This window comes from Scleropages formosus, chromosome 13 (genome assembly GCF_900964775.1).
Source record: "Scleropages formosus chromosome 13, fSclFor1.1, whole genome shotgun sequence".
Lineage (NCBI taxonomy): Eukaryota > Metazoa > Chordata > Actinopteri > Osteoglossiformes > Osteoglossidae > Scleropages > Scleropages formosus.
In genome coordinates this window covers 9,169,930-9,191,587 of record NC_041818.1, presented here as the reverse complement: position 1 = coordinate 9,191,587, position 21,658 = coordinate 9,169,930, and the positions used below count along the sequence as shown (strand labels likewise).

At 41.3% G+C, this 21,658-nt stretch overlaps 1 protein-coding gene across 2 annotated transcripts in view; it reads right to left on the bottom strand.

The window, feature by feature from the left end:
* Positions 1 to 21,619, bottom strand: part of pcxb (pyruvate carboxylase b) — a 108,162-nt gene extending 86,543 nt beyond the window's left edge. Inside the window, exons 1-6 of one of the 2 annotated variants that reach the window (XM_029257662.1) lie at positions 21,326 to 21,619; positions 5,686 to 5,830; positions 4,699 to 4,883; positions 3,353 to 3,518; positions 2,586 to 2,731; positions 2,082 to 2,199 (exon numbers count right to left, since the gene is read on the bottom strand). In XM_029257662.1, the coding sequence (XP_029113495.1) occupies positions 2,082 to 2,199; positions 2,586 to 2,731; positions 3,353 to 3,518; positions 4,699 to 4,883; positions 5,686 to 5,830; positions 21,326 to 21,328 (763 nt within the window). In that variant the 5' untranslated portion in view covers positions 21,329 to 21,619. Of the gene's footprint in view, positions 1 to 2,081; positions 2,200 to 2,585; positions 2,732 to 3,352; positions 3,519 to 4,698; positions 4,884 to 5,685; positions 5,831 to 12,392; positions 12,692 to 21,325 lie in introns of those variants that run through there. The other variant, XM_029257663.1, reaches the window with a different exon arrangement.
* Between the last annotated feature and the right edge of the window lie 39 nt (positions 21,620 to 21,658).

The window sequence follows — 21,658 nt, the reverse complement described above, 5'->3', positions numbered from 1 at the left end:
GGCTAATTAACCTCAAGCTCATTTAAAACCAGTGTATAGCGGTCAAGCCAGAGCACCACTTTATTAAAGAACCATATTAACCAAGGACAGACATGCAAAGGTCAAATATATGCACACTCTCACCGAGTCCTTTCAATACACCAGCCATAGCCACTGTCTCTCATCTAGCAGACTATAAATCTACTTTTGCAAATGAAAATTAATGTATGCAAATTAAATTCCAAATCAAACTACTGTTAAAAGGTCTCTTGTTCAAGTCCTTTTTCTCTTTTTTTTTTTTTTTTTTTACTGTTGTCCTAATGGCCCGTTTAGACTGGCCTAATGTAACATTACAAAGTTCCTCAGTGCATGCCATGTCATTTATGAATACCTCTGGGCAATTTTCACCTCAAGAAGCCAATGTTCACCGCAGTCGTGGATACGGCCAAATCAATCACCAGAAATAAAAGACAGAATGTGGCCGTGGTCTTACACCGTGAGGGGCTGTTGCACATCATGTCGATGATGAGGAACCCCACCAGGAGAGGTCACAGTTTCCAGACTTCAGGCCCCACCTGGACCATGCCTTGTACCCGCAATGTAGGAATTTTGGACTGATGGTCACTCATAGCAGCCGCTTATTAAATCTAGGCCTAGGCTGCAAGCACCACCTCGTATCCTCAATTGACTTTGGTGCTTGGGAGACTCTCTGACAGATCTCAGCATGCCACACAGGTGGAACGAAAACAGCCGTGTCGTCAGGGTGTTCCGGCGAAGGAACAAGAGGACCCAGCAGGCAGGCAGGCCAGAACACGCGGCAGGCACAGCAGAACTCCCTGTGCTGGGGAAAGGCTCTGCCAGAGCATGACAGACCTCCTGTAAGCCAGACAGCCTCCCACACATGCCTGCCCCTGTGCAGCAGTTCATACTTAAATACTCGGTGAAGAGTGTGACACAGCATAAAAATTGTGTGCTCCAGTTGTACGTGACACACTAGCAGTTTTCCACTGGTGGTTTATTTATTAGCCGTAAACACTTTAGTCGGCACTCGCAGTTTTTCCACTGCATTGGCCACATGCACTTAATGAGCCTCAGGATAGAGCCTTGAGCAAGTGGTGTGAAATATGTTTTCCTATCAGAAGAGGGAGTGATTGACAGACTGAGAGAGGGAGGAAGACAGGAGAGAGGAGCAGTGCAAGAAGGAAGGACAGCACCTGATTTATACCTGAAAACAAGTATATTCCCACGTGTCTCCACATCAGGTCATGCACAACAGCAAAAAGTGCTGTTTTCACACTGAATTATCTCCCAAATCACATTAAGAGAAAGAAGTTTCTCTGGCTAATTATCATTACAAATTAGGACTAAACATGCTGTAGGAACTGATTAATTTCACTTCTAAATAAAATCTAAGAGAGCTACGAGTTTGAGCCAGGGGCTTAAGGGTTCCATCGAGGCAGTACAACGCAAGTCTTGATCTGTTACGGGTGCTTAGTGAGGAGTTGTTGTGGCTGGCATGCCACCTTTAAAAAGCTGAAAAGCTGGATTTAGCCTAGCAGCACAGCAACTTCGCAGATGCATGTGTTTTCTACACAAGTCACCAGTGAAGCAGCTCTAACAGACTAATCACATTTTATTTTTATAGCCTGTTTTAACCAGCAAGTTGCTGAAAAATGGTTGCAATTACATTTACTGGAGGGAATGAAAAAACTAAAATCGAAATTTCCACTTAAAGAAAACCTGAAAATAATTCCTCCCTGATGCCTCAAAAATGCTTTGCAATGCGTCCTAGAAAAACATATTTAAGTAATCTGTAAATCATCTTTTGGACAATTAATGAGACAGTGAGACCTATGGCTTTATGTCCTTCAGAAACCTTAAAATATTACAACACAAACCACAGAAGATGGTAACTATTATTCTACAGTCATTATTAATTATAACAATGTATACGTTATTGTATACGATATGGCCAATAATTATTACACTATAATAATTTTATCAAAAGTTAAAATATTAATCCATATAAAAATAATCCCAGGCACTTGGCATACAGTAGTAACCCCTGAGACAAACAAGCACGCACACACACACAAACTCACCCAAGATCTGCACTTCAATGTGTCTGGGCTTCTCGATGAATTTCTCCACAAAGAGGGCGCCGTTCCCAAATGCAGCCAGAGCCTCCGAGTAGGCACGCTGGTAGTTCTCCTCCAGCTCCTGCACCAGTCACATTCAGGCCATCAGGCCAAAGCAACCACATCACCACACAACACAACACACCCTACAACCAGGTCCGCAGTAAGGACACAGTCTGTATGCAATCAATAGATTCAGACATTGTCATGTATTTTTCAATATTTTATTCCATATATTTACAGAATAATTTATACAAAAAGTCCATACGGTTTTATTGCTATATGCAAATTAATGCTTTTAAAAGCTTTTTGTTTATTTCAATGATGGGACACACATACTTATACAATTTCACATAAGTATGTCTCCACCAGATCCACTCACATGCTCCACTTCTCTCTTCAGACTCCTTTACGCACCCTCTACCTCCTCATTTCAGACTTACTTCACATACTTTTAGATTGTCTCACCTCATATTCCCTCACCACCCGCATGCCTCGGCCCCCTCCCCCATAGGCTGCTTTGAAGATGATGGGGAAGCCATAGGTGTTGGCAAACTCTTGCGCTTCCTGCAAGGCAGAGATCGGGGCGTCGGTTCCTGGGACCACCGGCACTCCTGCACACAAAAGAGAGAAACAGAAGGTAGCAGACACAACACATCAGCGATGCTCATGCTATAACCAAATGAAAAATGAGAGCAAACCAAATGGGACAAAGTTAAAAGGCTAAAACTTCTATGGAAGGATTCCACAGTGTTGTGTCCTAACCCTGCATTTCAGCAGCTCACTGAATGGGTTGTCAAGTTTTACAGCAAAAGGGTTGTAGTGCATATGACTTTCTGCACCCATGATCATTCTGAAGATGACTGCAAGGTCAGTACTGTAAGTCATCTGGCTTTCATTACCATCTATCTGCAGATACAAAATAGAAGCACACTCTTGCTGCAGAAAGCACACTGGACCCCCAGGGAGTCTCCGATCCTTCTCGTCTATTATGTCTCTCTTGGATGTCGTCTTAGGTTATCGCTTCAAAAATACTACTGTTTTCCCATATGAACATTGTCTAAATCGAAAATAACTCAATTCCTCTCTACTGAATATCTGTTTTAATATACTGTACTGTTCTTTACTCTACATCACTCGAGCTTCCTGTACTACACTGTGCAGGTAAAGTGATGTGCTTTGGAGAGAAGGGTGTGGTTTCATAAGGGTGATAAAAGCAGGCGCGGTGGGAGTACCTGCACTGATGGCGATGGCACGGGCCTCTACCTTATCCCCCATCTTGCGGACAACCTCAGGGCTTGGACCAACAAAGCGAACCCCAGCGTCTGCACAGGCCTGTGCAAAGTCAGAACGCTCAGAGAGGAAGCCATACCCAGGGTGGATTGCATCAACGTTATTCTCCTGGTGGGGGGTACAACACAGACAGACAGAGACAGAGGGTCAGAAAATGCATTGCTAGAGGAATTTGGAGTAGAGGAAACATAAATTGTATGTTGCTTTTGAGGAAAGCTTCTGCTGAAAGTGAACTTCCATAGTCTTAATGCAGAAGAGCGCTTGATTTGAGGGGAGGTAAATGAGGGCATATCATATAAAACAATACCTAAGCAGGACGGAGTTTTATTACACTGGCTGAAGGATTTCATGATCTGTATTCTATTTTTCATATTTTAAATGTGTTCTTAATAAATCTGAATGCATTATTAAAAGGTATCCATGACCTTCTTGAAATGGTTTTGAAATTTTTATGAAATCACTCTGTACCTGTAAGAGACAGCAGTAGCTCTGTGGTGGAGTTAGTGTCCTGTTCTTTCACTAAAAGAAGAGTACATTCACCCCCATGAACTGAAATGTCTCTTTCAGTTGAGATAATTCAATGGAGGTTATTCCCCTGTAACAAAGCCTATTGAGAAGTGCTTCTGGATAGCTAAACCATACCTAGGAATTAAAGGATTTCCAGCAATTATGAAGTTCGCAGGTCTCCTTTGGGATCAAGTAAGCTGCTGAAATTAGATGTAAGCATATCCCTCATGTACAGTGCAACTTCCCTGTGGTACGGTATGCTGTGCTGCACTGCCAGGGTCTTTGGTTCAATTCCTGCCTTTAGTTAGGATGAATACACACCCCCTTTTTGCTATGTGTGAAGTCTTGACTTAAACAGGACAGGAAAAAAGGACTCCTTTGAACTGATGCACTGAAAGAAATATTAAGGTATACCATGAACAGACAGGAAAGGAAACAGGTGGATATTGGATCAATTTAGACCTAAACTCTCATTAGCAGCATAAATGATGAGACTGAGGTTATCATACTTTGGGCATATAATGAGAAGTCTGGACTTCAGCTTCTCTAAGAAGTGCAGAAGAGGAAAGAAAAAGACAACTAGCAACCAGCTGGCTGGACTCAAACACAGTAACAGTAGACCCCCCCCCCCCCCCCCCCCCCTTCACCCTTTCATGCAAATCACTTATATTTGGCCTGAAGTAGGTAAATTGGAAGTAACTACCTGTCATACCCATTTCTATAACCATACAAGCACCAGCAAATCCCTGCGGTGAAGACCCTAGTAGTCCAGCGCTCTCACCTTGGCCACTTTAATGATATCAGGGATGTGCAGGTAAGCGGCCACAGGCGGTAGGCCCCGGCCAATCAGGTAGGCCTCGTCAGCCTTCTGCCGGTGCATCTGGCCCGTGTCCTGCTCCGAGTATACAGCCACAGTGCGGAAGCCCAGCTCTGTGCAGGCACGGAATACGCGGATGGCAATCTCGCCTAGAGGGACAGAAGGCTCAATTTTATGCAACGACGATACTTTTAGCGAAGCTGCAGGGGCTTTTTCGTCTACGTTGCTGCAGAAAGTCCAGCTGCCCATAAGGCCAGGCTGATGGGTGAATTACAGAAATAATCATACACCACATTAGTACTCCCAAAAAAAACCCAAGCTCTTATATAATTCACAACACTTGGAGCCATTCTGGAAAGACTAATGACTACCAACTTTACATAAATGTTTGTGTGTATCTCAAAAAAAAATTGTAGGAAGGTGATCAGGATTCGTCTATTCTGAGTTTTATGCAGCTACTCGTTTGATGAACATTGGTGCAAATAGTGGGAAGAAACTAACTTGACTTAAGAATCATACGTCTGCAGCTATGTCTCTTTGTCCTAAAGTAATGCACAAATTGTATGCTCTGAGATGTACGATTTGGAGAAAAGCGTCTGCTAAATGAATAAATGTAAATGTAAACTTGATCACAGCCTTCTAGTGTGAAACAGAAAGGTGGGCCCAGTATACCAGTTTAGTATGTATACTAAGGTGTTCTCCTCTTGCTGGTATTCATTCGGAAACTTTCTACCAATTGTGGAAAAAAGCAAAACTATGTGGACCAAGTATGTGTAATGCAGGATAGCTGCTGTAAGTATGGAGCCTGTATAGAGCATATTTTTAAAATACAGTTCAATTAAATACTAAACATAGCGGTAACCAGAGGATGCTATGGATTGTAAGGTAATATAATATCCCGTGACGTAACGTCACTTGGTGCAATGAGACAGGAGCAAAGAAGAGCCAGACCTCTGTTGGCCACCATGACCTTCTTGATGGGCTTGTACTCCACCTTCTGGGCAGAGGTGTGAGCAGCTCGGGAAAGGCAGTATATCCTCCTCAAGGTCAGCAGCCCCACGCCGGCCTGCCTCAGTCCCTGTGTGAGCAGCATGCTCTGAGGAACGGGAAAATGAGATGAGAAATTAATTGCAATGGCAACAATGTCCTAATTTCTCGGAGGGAAAATAGCTACCCTTTGCACCCACAACATTACTGTTGGTATTAACCAAAAAAGGAAGGAAAAAAATGTTACTGGTTGTTTTGTGAGCCTCTTCCATCAGCAAAACAGAAATCAATGCCAAACAGGCAACCTGAAATAAATTCAGATGAATGCCAGAGGACAGAACAGGGAGCACAAGGGAGAAGGGAAGAGAAAGTTTACAGAGATGCAAAGTACACTCAATGGGAGAGTGTAACTTACTACAAAACACAACTTCACCTCCCACTGACCGATCTGTCCTTTCTGTCTCCATTGAGACTGAGCTCTGCCCACACATGACACCGATTTAGCTGTAAGCATTTGGAGGTTGCCCTGTTAGTCAGTTATCTTACTGGGATATTGTGTGAACTTCTTTCAAAGCACTCAGCCACTACTTTTATATTCTACTACCCCACAGCACAGACTTGTCACCTCTTACCGTAGAAAGAAACTAACTAAGTTTACTTGGGAACCACACGTCTGCAGCTTTGTCTCTCTTTCCCCTAACATAATGCAGAAATTGTGTTTCTCAGAGATGTACGCTGTTTTGGAGAAAAGCATCTGCTAAATGAATAAATGTAATGAAAATGTAATGTAATATTATGAACTCAAACACCTGCTCTGCAGGCCTAGAAGTGCCTGGCCACTCAGTGCACTTCTCCAGCTAAATGGTCAACCGATTGTGATATTCTATTATGTCAGTTCATAACAGTCAATAGTCCCCCTTTAACTGTGGCAGCACTCTCACCAGCTGAATTTCTGTGACATACAGATATTGCTTTGTGGTGTAAAACGCAACCGAGTGGAACTAATAAAGATACAAAACACATGTTGGTTGAACTAAAGATCATCAGAAAGAAGTTAAAACTTGAAACTGGAGAATATAGTAAAAAGAACCATTTAAATTCAGAAATAAAACAAAGACTATAATTTAACTGTTTTCTTATGGTTCCCTCATGCATTGAATATGCATATGAGCAGAAAGTCAATTTTAACATCAGCAATGGAATATCATTTAATGAGCCAAGTCTGATAACATTTGGTTATTTGCAACTAGCCATACACCTAGTAGTCAAGCTATTGCTTGTTATTTTCCAATGTCCTAAATAAACTACTATATCATCATCTAGAAAATATATATATAATATATATCTCAATCAACTGAATAAATCAAGTTCAAATAATGCTACTAACCCTGTAGGATTTTAACTTTGTATTTTAAGCATCTTAATTAGAAATCTCCCATGCTGCCACAGGGTACCAGGAAGAGAGCGTAAAGAAAAAAATGGGATTGTAATTACCAACATGTAAGAGACACAGTGTAATTACACTGGAAACTAGCAACGAAGAGAGCAGGACAAAGGAGGGGAGAAAGAAAAAAAAAAAAATAAAAAAATCAAGAGTAACTCTACAGTAGACTTGTGAAGGAGAAAAGGTATAGCTTAAGCTTGGATTTAAAGGCTGAGGTGGAAGGGGCATTTCTAATACTATCTGGCAGATTATTCCACAGTTTACATGCTCTATGTGAATTTTCCTGCATGGATTAATAAAGTATTATCCTATATTATAGCTAAAGGCACCACCTCCTACTGAAATCTTATTAATCATGGGGAAGTTCAAGAAAGCCAGCATCTAAGGATCAGACAGCATTCAGGAATATAGGAATTAATTATATCACTAACTTAAACTGGAGCAAGGCCATTAATTACTTTGTATTTTAAGAGGAGGATTTTATAATCATCTCTGAATTTAAATAGAAGCCAGTGTAATGACTTAAGGACCAGTGTTATCTGGTCATATTTCCTGGTTCAAGTGACAATCCTAGCAGCAGCATTCTGAATCAACTGGAGGCTAGACACAGTCCGATACGGAAAGCTTATCAGTTGAGCATTACAGTTATTGATTCTGCTCAAGATAAATGGACCAGCTTCTCCACATCTGGTCTAGATAAAGAGTGCCAATTTTTCTCAGATAGAGGAAACAGGACCTAGGTAATGCAGCAACATGAGGCAAAAGACAGATTAGTATCAAGTTTCTAACACAATCAGAGGAGTTAAAATGTAGTTCTATCAGAATGCAGAACAAAAATTATTTGCTTACAGGTAACAGCATCACCAGCAACCATGAGTATTACAGCTTTACCAGCATTCAGAGAGAAAAGGTTACAGCTCATTTACTGTTGAAATTTGATAAAGCAGGCAAGAGTTCATTAAGTTTGATACGACCAAGTATCACTGGTGTAGGAATGAAAGATAAACTTTTTTCAAATAGTATTTCCCAAAAGCAGCGTAATAGAGATAATAGTGACAGTAACAGAGTTAGCACTAAACCTTGAAGAATGCCTTAACTGACCTTATACAAGAATGAAGGGACATTGTGTTAGAATTTAGAATGTTTATAAAGTAAATTGTTTAAAAACTGCTCAACATAAAAGTAAACAGAATAAATTTAATATAGTACATTATAGGGCTTTTTTTTTTTTTTTTTATTTGTCTTTCTGGTTATGTTCCCATATGCCCTCAGTTTTGTTTCACTCACCGCCTGAAGAAAAACATAAGTGAAATCCATTTCATTTTTGACAAAGCACTTGGGAAAGACAGAGATTTAAAAACTGAGTAATGGTAAAACCTTGACTTAAAAGGCTGGACCCAGAATTCAGCTACTGTCATTATCTCAACCTGCCACATACCGTACGCACAACAAAATGGCTCAACACAGCAGTTACGCAACAAATGCTGTAAAATTCAGGATAGGGGATAAAAGCCATCTCACATCTGTATCCTGAATCCTTTGCAGCTGACATGTATTTGTTGACACAGACAGAAAATAAGCAATGTTACAAACTAATCAAAAAAAGAAAACCAAAAAAAATGCCAAAGCGGAATCACTGTCATTCTTAAGGTTGGAAGCTACTGGAAATTCTGGGCATGAAGACACACCTGAATGCCTCCATAATTTAAGTCCTTAACTTTACACTCATATTTAAGCAATAGGGTCAAACTTGAGGGCACTGTTAAAGTCTTTAATGAAGTTTTTTGACATGTTGACATAATAGCTAGAGGCATATGACCAATCTGGAACATTCTTCTCCAAAAAACTAACTTTTTTTTTTTTTTTTTAATATTTTCAGGAAAAAGAAAACTTCAAAACAACAGCATGAGCACAAGTGAAATGTCTCTTCATACGAAGGCTACTGACTTGACTTAATGTCTAAAACTACAGATAAAACATTTAACATAACAGGTAGTTTTAAATGTTACTGGTACACTGCTAGCAATTATTGCAAAGTAGTTACAGTAACAGTAAGTAAAGTTAATAGCATTAAGCTGGGATTCCACAATACAATTAGGATAAACATATTGTCCTTTTGAAAACACAGTGATGTAATATTCTGCAGTTTCCATGGAGAAATGTAATTCCATGATGACTTGAGCTATGTAAGATCTCTTCTCACAGCAGTATTTTCTGTGTCCTCCCCTAAGAAAATAACGCACCTGAAGGCCATATCACGTACTGCATCCTCATACCTGCAGCCAAACTGTTCAAACAAAATCCTCCAATTCAGTTCAGTAAATAATGACCAATATAAAAGGGAAAAAAACAGTAAAACATCATACTATGAAAGTAATTAATTAGGAACACCTACTAAGCTAATAAGTGACACTGTCTAAACTGGGTTTAGGTAAACCTCTAGGTATTCTCTAACTTTTCAGTTCAGAGAATATGGCAAAAACTGAACTTCAAGGAGATGTTTACTGGAAGTGTGAGTAACAATTGTCCTTAATGATAATTAAATGTAATCTATTGTATTTCCCCTATTTTGAAACCCTGGGGGTGGATAATAACTGTTGAATACCTGTCGAAATGAGAACAGAGTCTTTATGTGGACACAATTATCTCCTGAAATAGAAAAGCCCTTCTCTCCCTCCATGCTTCTATACTCCCCCACAGGAAGATGTACAAACAGAGGAGAGAATGGAAGCGAATGCAGTTATTTTCTGTGTGCCCATACAAGAACATTCACAGATATGAGAATGCAATAATGCATGAAGGACAACTCTGGTTTTCCCTTATGCACCCTTAAGTTTGCTAAACCAAAGACAGTAAACTGAAGACAAGCCCAATGTTTTCACAGAGACTGCCTAAAGCCACAAACATCTTTGGCAACTCTTCTCCATGGAGTGTCAGTAGACTCCACATTACACAGGGAACAAGTAGCTCCAACATGCTGATATTACTTGGGCAAAGGTTAAGGAGGGACGAGTGGGGCAAAGTAAGAGCAGATGGTTACTGCGTGTGCCTCACAAACAAGGCAGAACTTTGTACCAGAACGTTAATGTATTACAACTGACGGGGCTTTCAAATCTCTTCAAGACAATCTCCAACACTTTCATCCCTAGCCCGTCATCCACAAGAACAGAAACGGAATTCACTTCCTAACAGACTCACAGAACCCATATGAGGGAAGAAAGTAAGGGAACCAGTGACACTTAAAGGCCAGTTCCCCACCGCATTCCCAGCTCTTCCCACTGAATCCCCCTGCATGTCCGCACATTCCACCTCTGGTGTAAGAAGCGAACGCCGTCCGAAAATTCCTACATTTTGTCATCTCGGCACTGTTTCTCAGGTCACAAAGTGGACAAATAGGTGTCGAACCACATGGGTATGGTTTTCAAATGTCTGCATTAAGAGCAATGGTTTCATCCTGCCACCACAGCATCAGTAGAGCTTCAGGTGAAGAAATGCAGTCCTGTATATGACGAAGACCGCCAAATGAATTTAAACATCTACTTCCAAAGTAAGAGTTCCACGAAAAAAACTGCAGAATTCAAAAACAAAAGTTTTATTCTAATGTGCCACTTTACCATAATTCGGGGTAACTTTAGTTTCTGTAGTCACTGCAGCTAATTGGACATGTTAGATACATTTATTCATTTAGCAGACACTTTTTTCCAAAGCGACTTACAATGTTAAGGTAACAATTATTTACCTATTTATATAGCTGGGTAATTTTTACTGGAACAATTTTAGGGTTAGTATCTTGCTCAAGGCTCACAACAACCAGAAGTGGGGATGAAACCTGCAACCTTTGGATCCAAAGGCAGCAGCTCTAACCACTATGTTACCAGCTGCTAAAATACTGGCTGCTATTTACTATGTAAGGAGGTCTCTTGCTACCATGCAGGTTCCCGACAGTTCTGTGGGAGGTGCTAATGCTACAGTCAGCAGAGACAGTTTCTTTCAACTCTGTCGGCTTCAGCGATGAGCTGAAGACACGGCCTAAGCAACACAGGGTTTTCCCTAACTATCAGGTTGTGTCAAAGCTGCATTTTGCAACGTCACTAGCATAGAGTTGCTTGTTTCATTTGTGTGTAAAATGATACCCGCAATTGATTATGCAAATCATTCACTCTTTTGTTGCGTTTTATAAATATCTGGCTTTCTAAATGCTAGTAATTATAATTCACTACTACTAATACAAATTCCAAAAATGGCTATCATTATATACTGCATTACAATGAAATATACAAGCAGGGACCAGTATATGGAAGCAAGGGTGCGACCCTGGTGATGGTGTGAATTTAAAGTAACGTCGGCTAAGAAATGGAATTCCAAAGTGTTTTTCTGCTTGCAGACTGGGTTAGGTGACAACTAGCCAAAAAACTGCCTCCCAGCATACTTTTCACAAAACTCCACAAACTCAGACAGATTGTCATGGTTTTTGTCTCTCAGATTTGCTATCCTGATAGGTGTAACAAAATGCACTGAGACACAATAAGGATTTAGAAATCACTCCACTGACTTTACCATCTTTCTCTAGATAAGTGAACTTTTAACACTGGTTAGTCTGCCAGCTAAACAAATGGGCAACCTTTCGTTGCGTGCAACTGCAAGCATAAGGCTTATTACATATTATGCTTTGTCACATGTTATGCATCAGACTGCAGTGCTGTGGGTCAACATGGACAACAACAATGCAAGCTGTGGTACAAACGGTAATACCATGAACACAGCAAGTTCAGGAAGTGCCGAATTGCTCCAGGATCAAAAGATGTCATTAAAAGGGGGAAATATTAAACAGCGCCCTGGGTTACCTGCTTGCTCAATACACATTCATCTCTGTGCAACATTGGAATTGCCAAACAGCACACTTGGTGCATACAAAGAACAGTGACAGCAACAGAACTGTGCATAGTCCGAGAATCAAGTCAAGTGTGCGGATGTTGCCTTCACACTTTTCAATGAATGAATGGGTAAAGGCAGCAGACACATGTCCAGATACACGTGTCAGCAACTACTCCCTTTAGCCCACACCAGGAGAAACCAGGGGAGAGTCTCCCAGGTGGAACTTCCCAGAATTACCGGTACTTGTGACATACCGGCTTTCACAAAGCACACATCAGAGACAGGCGCGAACAAACATGAGGCGAAATCTGACGCGTTCGTAACACATTTCTCGCACGGCAGACACACTTACTGCTTCCTTGGCTGGGCTGCTGTCAGAGCGCTCTCAGTCCAGTCAAAGCAGGAAAACATAAACAAATGAATGAGGAGGGGTTTTGCTGAACTCTGGCGAATGGGAGAGCAGCGGAGGAAGGAGGTGCGGCACCCTGTCCTGCGATGGGAGTGACGGGAGCCGGTGTGCGTGGCGCGGTGAGCGCAGCAGGACAGGAACAGTTCTGTCGGCGTCTCTGAGTCTGGTCTTGCTCTGGCCCTTCCTGCAGAGAAAGTGAGGCCTGCTTCTAGTGGCAGTGCTAAGCTCTCCCTCTCTCTGCTGCTAAGCTTTCATCCCTCCTTGTTACGTAATGTCGCACGCCCCCGTCGTCAGCTCCAATCAGGGGCGGCCTCCATCACAGACAGGGACGCGCCAGGATTTGAAAGAGGGAGGAGGACAGGCCTTTCTCCCCACAGATCAGCCTGAGTGGCCTTTCAAGACAGTCGGTGGGAAGCACTGCACAGCTCCCAAAGGGAAGAGCACCGAAGCAAAGAGATCTGTTCCGACATACAGCTCACGGGTGACATATTGCTACAAGCCTGCTGTTGTTATGATATGACTCGTTCCCTCAAGGCAATTCAAACTGTCTGAATTACACTTGCTTCCCTTGAACTTTTGAGTATCTCCATTTGTTAACTTGTGATGTAATGTAAACGTATGAATGATTTAGCCAAAGGTTTTCTCCAAAACGACTTACAATGATAAGTACTTGCACTGTTTTACCTATTTACCTGCAGCTGGGTGTTTTTACTGGAAAATCGTATATTAAAAATACAGAACATGCACTGAACTTAGTGTAAGACTCAAGTTAGGAGCTTCGGTGCTCAGAACCCCTTAGTATGCACAAAACCAAATACACTTTGTATATATGTCATTGTTTATACAATATGTATACAGGTACTTTGATGATAGCATCCCACTGAAACCATCCATCCCGTAAGAAAAAAACATAACTACTTTGGTAAGCTTGTGTGTGCTCTCACATTTTTGCTTTAAATTTTTACTTAAGCAAACCAGGATGAGTGTCTTTCTCAAGGGCACTACAGCAGCACATGGGACTCAAACCTTGGTTCTCTCAGACCAAAGGTGGTAGATCTAACCACTGTGTTACTTGCTGGCCTCGTTCACATATACCGAAGTAAAAGAGAGTGTCTCTGGCACAGACATTTTACCCGGCAATAAAGCTTTGACTCAAACCAAAATAAGATGTAGAATTCTAAACACAGTGATGATTGCAAAACCTTTCTGCTGAAAGTCACAACACAAAGAAGGAAGCGTTATGAAATGTTAATTTGTGAAAGATGATACACCACATATACCCAATGAAATGGGATACGGAAAGGAAGTAGAACTGCAAGAAAGACTCCATAATATGTTGAAACTCTGAAAACGTCCATCATTCAAGTCAGAGTTGTCAGCACGCAAACAGTTGTGCTGAATTGAAAATTTATTGAGAAATGCCACAGGCACCACAGATCAAAGCCTTATCACACACCTTCGCTGTCTTGTAGGACCAGTGCAATGACTCGCTCCTTATCTAACCCTTGCAACAAGGGTCAGTAGCTCCAACCTTAACTGGTATTACAACACCAGTTTATCCGAAACCTGTTCCCTTTAAGATTGCAAGAGAAATTTTTTTTTCTGCAAATGACACAGACTTCAATCCAATTTACATCAACTTGTGAAAACAGATGCACAACGAAAACTAGTAACACACAGGCAAATTCAATGAAAAAATAAAAACATTTAAGTAGTTCATGCAGAACAGCTGTATCCACCCCAGTGCTGCAGCATCACTCTACTAGCTCCCTCCAAACCACTGCTTTTATTATTCACAGCATACGCTGCAATCTGTATTCAAATTATACTGGCCAGACGCTTAGGTAACCTTATACTTCCCCGTCGTACGATAATTTATTTCACAATATCTTGCACCACCTATTTCAGTTTGGCTTCCTCAAATACAGCGATACTCCGAAATACAAGTTACCATTTCAGTTACAAGAATTTGACTTTCACCAAGTTTCATTTAATATCCCTATTTCGGCTTACAAGGCATTTATTTGCATTTACAAGGACAGAACGAGCGCTAAGCAGTGCAAAGGATTTACATTATTCATTCAGTGCACATACAGTATTAAGTAGTATTTAGGCAACACCATTATCCTAGGTGACTTACAATAAAATCATGCACCCCCCCCCCACACACACACACACACACACACACACACACACACACACACACACACACACACACACACACACACAACTGGCAATTTAGAATCACCAACACACCTGAAGCTCATGTCTGTGGGAGGAGAAGCATGTGAACATGGAGAAAAAAAATGCAAATTCCAAGCAGGGATTGAACCCACATCAAATCTCACAGTCCAGGCACTGTAAAGCACCGTGTCAACTTTTTCAGCGAATGCAAAATCATCTGAGTTTTCACACATACCTTTAGTCTTTACTCTTGTTTTGCACAAAATTAGAATCAATACATAAGCACTGAGTATTATATTTATGTATATTTTATTTGTGAGCATGTAAACGTACTGCATGTTATACCTAGGAAAGAGTGCAGGCAGACAGAAAAAGGGTTATAGAGTAATTAATGCAGGGAAACTGCTTTATGTTATGTTATACTGTAATACACAGTGCTAATTATTGAAGTAACTTGATTGTAATAGGATTTAGTGACATTTTAGGTATCAGTTTTGGGGCTCAGCATGCGTAAAAACAATCTAAACGCAAAGCTGTAATTACGATATGACAGTTCACATTACAAAGGGTTTTTCAAAAACACATTAATGCAAAGCTGTATTAGTTATTTTGACATTTCTCAGCCCCTCATGCAATATCTGCTCATCTTGCTTCTTCCGAATGAATATCCAGTCTTACAATTAAAGCCTAAGATTCACATAATTTCTAAACAAAAAGGTATAGGAGTGTGATACAGCAAGAGAGACAAATGGGGCCACTGGGGACATATCAAGTTCAACAGAGAAAAAAAAAGACAAAAGAATGAGAAAACCCAGAGGGCAGACAGACCAGTGCCCAAAACAAAGAAGCATTGTGATTAGGACAGAGGGGCATTCCCGTGAACTCACTTGTTGAAACCGAACAGAAGAAATGGCTGAGAACATTCACCATGGAAATAGAACAGGACTTAAGAGGCCTAGTGACATTCCTGTTATACAGGCAGAACTGGAAAATCTAACACGGTGGTGCAGCGAGTAGCGCTGTTGTCTCACAGCAACTCGGTGGTGCGGGAGAACGTGGGTTTGATCCCTGCTCAGTCTCTGTGGAGTTTGCATGTTCTCCCCGTGTCTGCATGGGTTTCCTCTGGGTGCTCCGGTTTCCTCCCACAGTTCAAAGACATGTTCAGGTTCCCCCATAGTGTGTGAGTGTCACAGAGAGAGTGTGTTTCACTGATCTATGGATGAGTGACCCATTCTAAATAGTGTATCTAGCAGTGTAAGTCACTTTGGAGAAAAGTGTCTGCTAAGTGACTAAATGTAAACTTAGGCAAAAAGTTCTCTCTTCACATCCAAAATGAAATCATTTTATATTTGAGAGTGAAAATCATCTATTCTCTTCAAAGTAGTCACTTCATGTCACACACAAAATTTAGCAAACACATTACCAACGTTCACTGAAGATTTAATAGGTTTACTTTTTGTATATACATTTATTCATTTAGCAGATGCTTTTCCCCAAAGCATCATGCATCTCCGAGAACATTGCAAAAAGCGCATTATGCCAACAGAAAGAAAGTTTTACATAGACATGATTCTTGAGTACAGTGAATTTGTCATATACCACCAACTTATGTTAACTTATACAGGTGGGTAATTTTACTGCAACAATTTAGGGTAAGTACTTTGCTCAAGGGTATTACAGCTGGAGGTGGGGATCAAACCTGCAACCTTTGGAGCCAAAGGCAGTAACACCAACTGCTACACTACCAAACAAATAACATACACGTTAATAGAGCTCATGATATATCAGTGGCGAGAACGGCGTCTGAAAAAGGTGAGTTTTGAAACCATTCTTGAATGTTGAGATTTAGCAGTTCTGAGTGAGAGAGGGACATCATTCCATCACATTAGAGTCAGAACCGAAAACCTTTGTGTTTTAGCTTTCGGACCTCTTGCAAGGGACCACCAAGCAGCCAGAGATGGAAAAGCACAGCAGTCTGGTTGGGGAGAAGCAAGGATCGGGTCTTGTCAATATCAAGGAGCACATACAGTGAGTTTTGTAGGCCATAACTTGAGTCTTGAATTGATGGGAGGCTACAGGAAGTCAATAGAGGCAAACAAGGAGAGGGGATACATGGGAATGCTCTAGTAGGTCTAACACAACACATGCAGCAGCATTCTGTATCATCTGAGATGAATGATTGCTGAGGCCAGAAGGCCTGACAAAAGAGAGTTGCAGTAGGCCAAGGAGTTGCAGGGTTTGTTGCGAGATAAGGATGGATCCTGCAGATGTTATGCAGGATTTATCTGCAGGACTGTGTTGTGGATTTGATATACTGAGAGAAAGACAGACTTGAGTCAATCATTACTCTAATTCTCGTAGCCAATAAGGCTGGTGAAATGAGCTAGTTATCCAGTTTGATATAGAGATCTAAACAGGAGAACAGACTAGCTGGGAGGTGTAGGATCTCCATTTTGGAGAGCTTGAGCTGTAGGTGGTGATCAGACATCCAGACAGATGTCCAAGAGACATGCAGCAATATGTGAGGAAAGGTCTGTAGTTCCAGGGGAAAGAGAAGAAGAGCTGGTTATTGTCAATGTAGCAGTGGTAGGAGAATTCGTGGAAGGCAAAGGGAGAGCTGAGGGAAGAGGTATAGATGGAGAGACGCAGGGGGCCCAGCACCAAGCCCTGTGGTTGAGAGAGGCTGAAGGGATAAATGGGAGCCATGCTAGACCACTTGGAAAAATCTGAAAGAGGGAATGCAAACCATTTCAGCGCTGTTCCACTGATGCCAAGCTGTTCAAAAGAAGACAGTAGAATTCGGTGGTTAACAGCATCAAATTCTGCAGATGCTGAGGAGAATGAGGACATCTTAAATGTACTTAAGTCTGTTTATACTGGAAAGAATTCTTGAAAATACCTTACCTCATAAATATACCGATACTGTTTACATGCAAAGTCCCATTCATTGAAGGCATACATCAAGACACATTTCTACCCTAACCCCCAAAGACACGTTGATGCTCAAGACCTGCTGACTAGCAAAACCGCCAGAATACAACATGCTGGTTACACTTCAAACGAGGAATTGTCCCACCACAAGAAATACACATATCAGTGAGATTGTGACTGAAACCTTTAAATGAAATTGAAGAATCACCAGTTTGGCATTTCTTATTGGCTTAAACAGACCCAAACCCAAATGGAATCCAATATTAACACAAAGGCACCTGAGCCCAGCTGCTGATATGACAGCTTTTGTCAAAAATTATCTACACTAAGAGGAAAGATTTAGGTTCAGTTACCCAATACTGATTCCCAGCTGAAATGTCAAAAGAATCCAGAAACCTACTATCTGCAGAAAACAGCAGAATTCTTGAAGTAGTCTCTTTGGTAGCTTAAAACCAAAACAAAAGCCAATGTTAACACAAAAGACAGTTGTGTGGGTACCCTGAATAAATTTTGCCATTTTGTCAATGATTTTCTTAACTACAAGCCTAAAATCTCTCTTCCATCTATTGAGGACACACTACAGCATGTCCAGCCAATACTCAAAAGCCACCAATGAAGTTATTCTAAACTGAGGGCTTCAGTATCAATCATTGCTCAAGAGATGGCTAACAAGGTCCAATACAGATAGGCCAGAGGCTAACCTGCTCGTGCTTCTCAGTGATAACAGAGCAGAGAATGAAAAAGATAAAGTGGGTCACAAAGCTCTTAATTATTTGTACAAGACCCATTTTCAGAAAAGTTGGGACACTTTCTAAAAATGCAACAAACTAAAAACTATAATCTGTCCATTCACTTGACCCTTTAACAGAGAAAAGGGCAAAAAAGATTTTCAGTATTTTCACTGATGAACTTAATTCTATTTGTTAAATATAAACAAATTTAAAAATTGATGCCTGCAACACACTCAACAAAAGTTGGGACAGAGGCATGTTTATCACTGGGTCACATCACCTTTTCTTTTAATTACACTTTGTAATCATTTGGGAACTGAAGAAATCAATTGTTGCAGTTTTTCAAGTGGAATTTTTGCCCATTCTTGCTGTATGCAAGACTTGAGCTACTCAACAGTCTGGTCGCCGTTGTCTGATTCTCCTCTTCATGATGCGCCATACATTTTCAATAGGGGACAGATCTGGACTGCAGGCAAGCCAGTCAAGCACACCCACTCTATGCCCCCAAAGCCACGCTGTTGTAACTCGTGCAGAATGAGGCCTGGCATTGTCCTGCAGACATCGTCATGACGGCAGCATACGTGTCTTCAAAATTCCAACATAAGCCTCCGCATCAATGGTATCTTCACATATATGCAGATCACCCATGCTGTGGGCACTGATGCACCCCCATACCATCACTGAGGGTGGTTTTTGCACTTTTCATTGGTAAAAGTCTGAATGGTCTTTCTAATCTTTGGCACGTAGAATCCGATGTCCGTTTTTCCCCAAAACAAGCTGAAACGTAGACTCATCCGACCACAGAACACGTTTCCACTGTTTTTCGGTCCATCTCAGATGACTTTGGGCAAAGAGATCTCGGTGGCGTTTGTGCACAAAATTAATAAATGGATTCCTCTTTGCGTAATACAATTTCAAGTTGCGTTTCTTGATGCAGCGACAAACTGTGTTGAGTGACAATGACTTTTTAAAGTACTCCTGAGCCCATGTGGCTATGTCCATCACAGTAGCATGACGGTTTGTCAAATACCACCACCTGAGTGCTCGATGGTCACGCACATTCAGCAACGGTTTCCACCTTTGGCCTTTACACATTTTCCCTGACTCCCTGAATCTTTTCACTATATTATGAACTGTAGATGTTGAAAGACCTAAATTCTTTGCAATCTTGCACTGAGAAACAGTCTTGTAACTGACTGACAATTCTCTCACAAAGTGGTGAACCACGACCCACCCTTGCTTGCAGAGACTAACCCTTTGGTGAATGCTCCCTTTATACTCAATCTTGATAACCTCACCTGTTACCGGTTAAACTGCTAATTGTGGAACCTTCCAGAACAGTGTTACTTGTAACCTTTTCAGTGTTGTCTTGCCTCTGTCCCAACTTTTTTTGAGTGTTGCAGGGATCACATTCTGTTTTTTATATTTACAAAATACAATTAGCTTTGTCAGTGAAAACACTGAAAATGTTTCTGTACTTTTATCAGTTAAATAAAAGTTCAAGGGATTGAACAAGTTAGTTTTTGTTGCATTTTTAGAAAGTGTCCCAACTATTCTGGAAATGGGGTTTGTACTTAGTTATACATGAAGTAGGAGTAAATACATTTAATAAACAACACAAGGGTCAATGCCTATTTCTTTCCATCTGGTGCAATAACTGACTTTATCAAAAACTAAAACTAACAATACATTTTTAAATGTTATTTACCCAGAACAATAATACCTATTTATTGATATACTATTCATGTATCAATAAATGTAAAACAAGCACTTAAACTGGGGTCAGATAGGTATTCTAAATTACTCCATCATCCTTCTACTGCATACCAATGCTTGTCAGTTTGACAAAGTAGCATTATTGACTGTAAAACATTAGAAAATCCCCTCACTCTTACTGTGAACATTTCAGTAAGTGTGTAGAACAGGAAATGTCATATTGTATTCACAAAAGAGAGGTAGTATCCAGTAAGGGTTAAACCATGAGTGAAACTGTAACATTAGTAATTCAGTGAAAAATCTTTGACAATGAGCAGTTTAATATAACGTGATCCGGTGAGAGTCGAACAGTTTAATGAAAATTGTGGCTTTAATACACCCCACGCATGACTCTCTGGTCTTGGGACTGTGAGACTCCCATGAAATACACAAGTGTATACACTGGCTTATTCTCCAGTGTCCCAGGTTTAAGATCTTCCACAACTAGTCTACATCCTCACCCCAACTCTCAATATGTTTGTATTTTTGAAGCCATCAGGAGAAAAATTGAGAATGCTAATCGTAGCTCTCAAGGAATATCTTGATTAAATAAAGTATGCCATAGTCAAATGCAAGGTCGGAGATCACCTCTTTGCGAGACATGAGATTGTGTATTCTCAGAAACAGAAAAGCTACACTGATATGGGGATTTGGGCTTTGCTTCAGTATACACTGTATAACATCTGTCAGCAACCGCTCATCCAAGTCAGAGATGCAATGCTCTTGAGCCTATGCTGGAAACACTAAAACACACACACACACACACACACACACACACACACACACACACATTTTCAGAACCGCTTGTCCCATACGGGGTCACGGGGAACCGGAGCCTACCCGGTAACATAGGGCGTAAGGCCGGAGGGGGAGGGGACACACCCAGGACGGGACGCCAGTCCGTCGCAAGGCCGTCGCAAGGCACCCCAAGCGGGACTCGAACCCCAGACACACCAGAGAGCAGGACCGTGGTTCAACCCACTGCGCCACCGCATCCCCCACACTAAAACACACTGGGTGAAATTACCCACGCAGTATGGGTGAACCTGAACAGCATGTCTTTGGACTGCGGGAGGAAACCCATACAGACACGGGGAGAACATGCAAACTCCACACAGACTGAGCGTGGATCAAACCCATGTCCTCTCACACCACCCAGGTGCTATGAGACAGCAACGCTACTCGCTGTACCACCGTACCACCCTTAAGCAAAAAGTTCTCTCTTCACATCCAAAACGGATGCAAAGAATGTGAAACTCACCATTGCTCACTTACCATCTACTGTGGTCCAGCTTTGAAACACTGCCTCTGAAAGTAATTTAGTGCAGTGACTGTGCACTGTAACCGCAGCACTCCTTGCTGTTCCACGACTGTACGGAAATGTCCTGTGTCACCATTAACCTGGCACAAAAAAAGTGAGCCATCAGATAAATCACTGTTCCAGTTCAATATGCCCTTCTAGTCACAGCTTCTCAAGTGCTCAGTACAGTTTACAAAGTGGAGTCCTTTGTATGCTCCCTGCTAGTCTCCATGTTCCTCTTAACCTCCTCCACCCATCCTCTCTCTCTGTTTAGTTAGGTCTCATATTCTAGTCTATCTGGTCTGTTC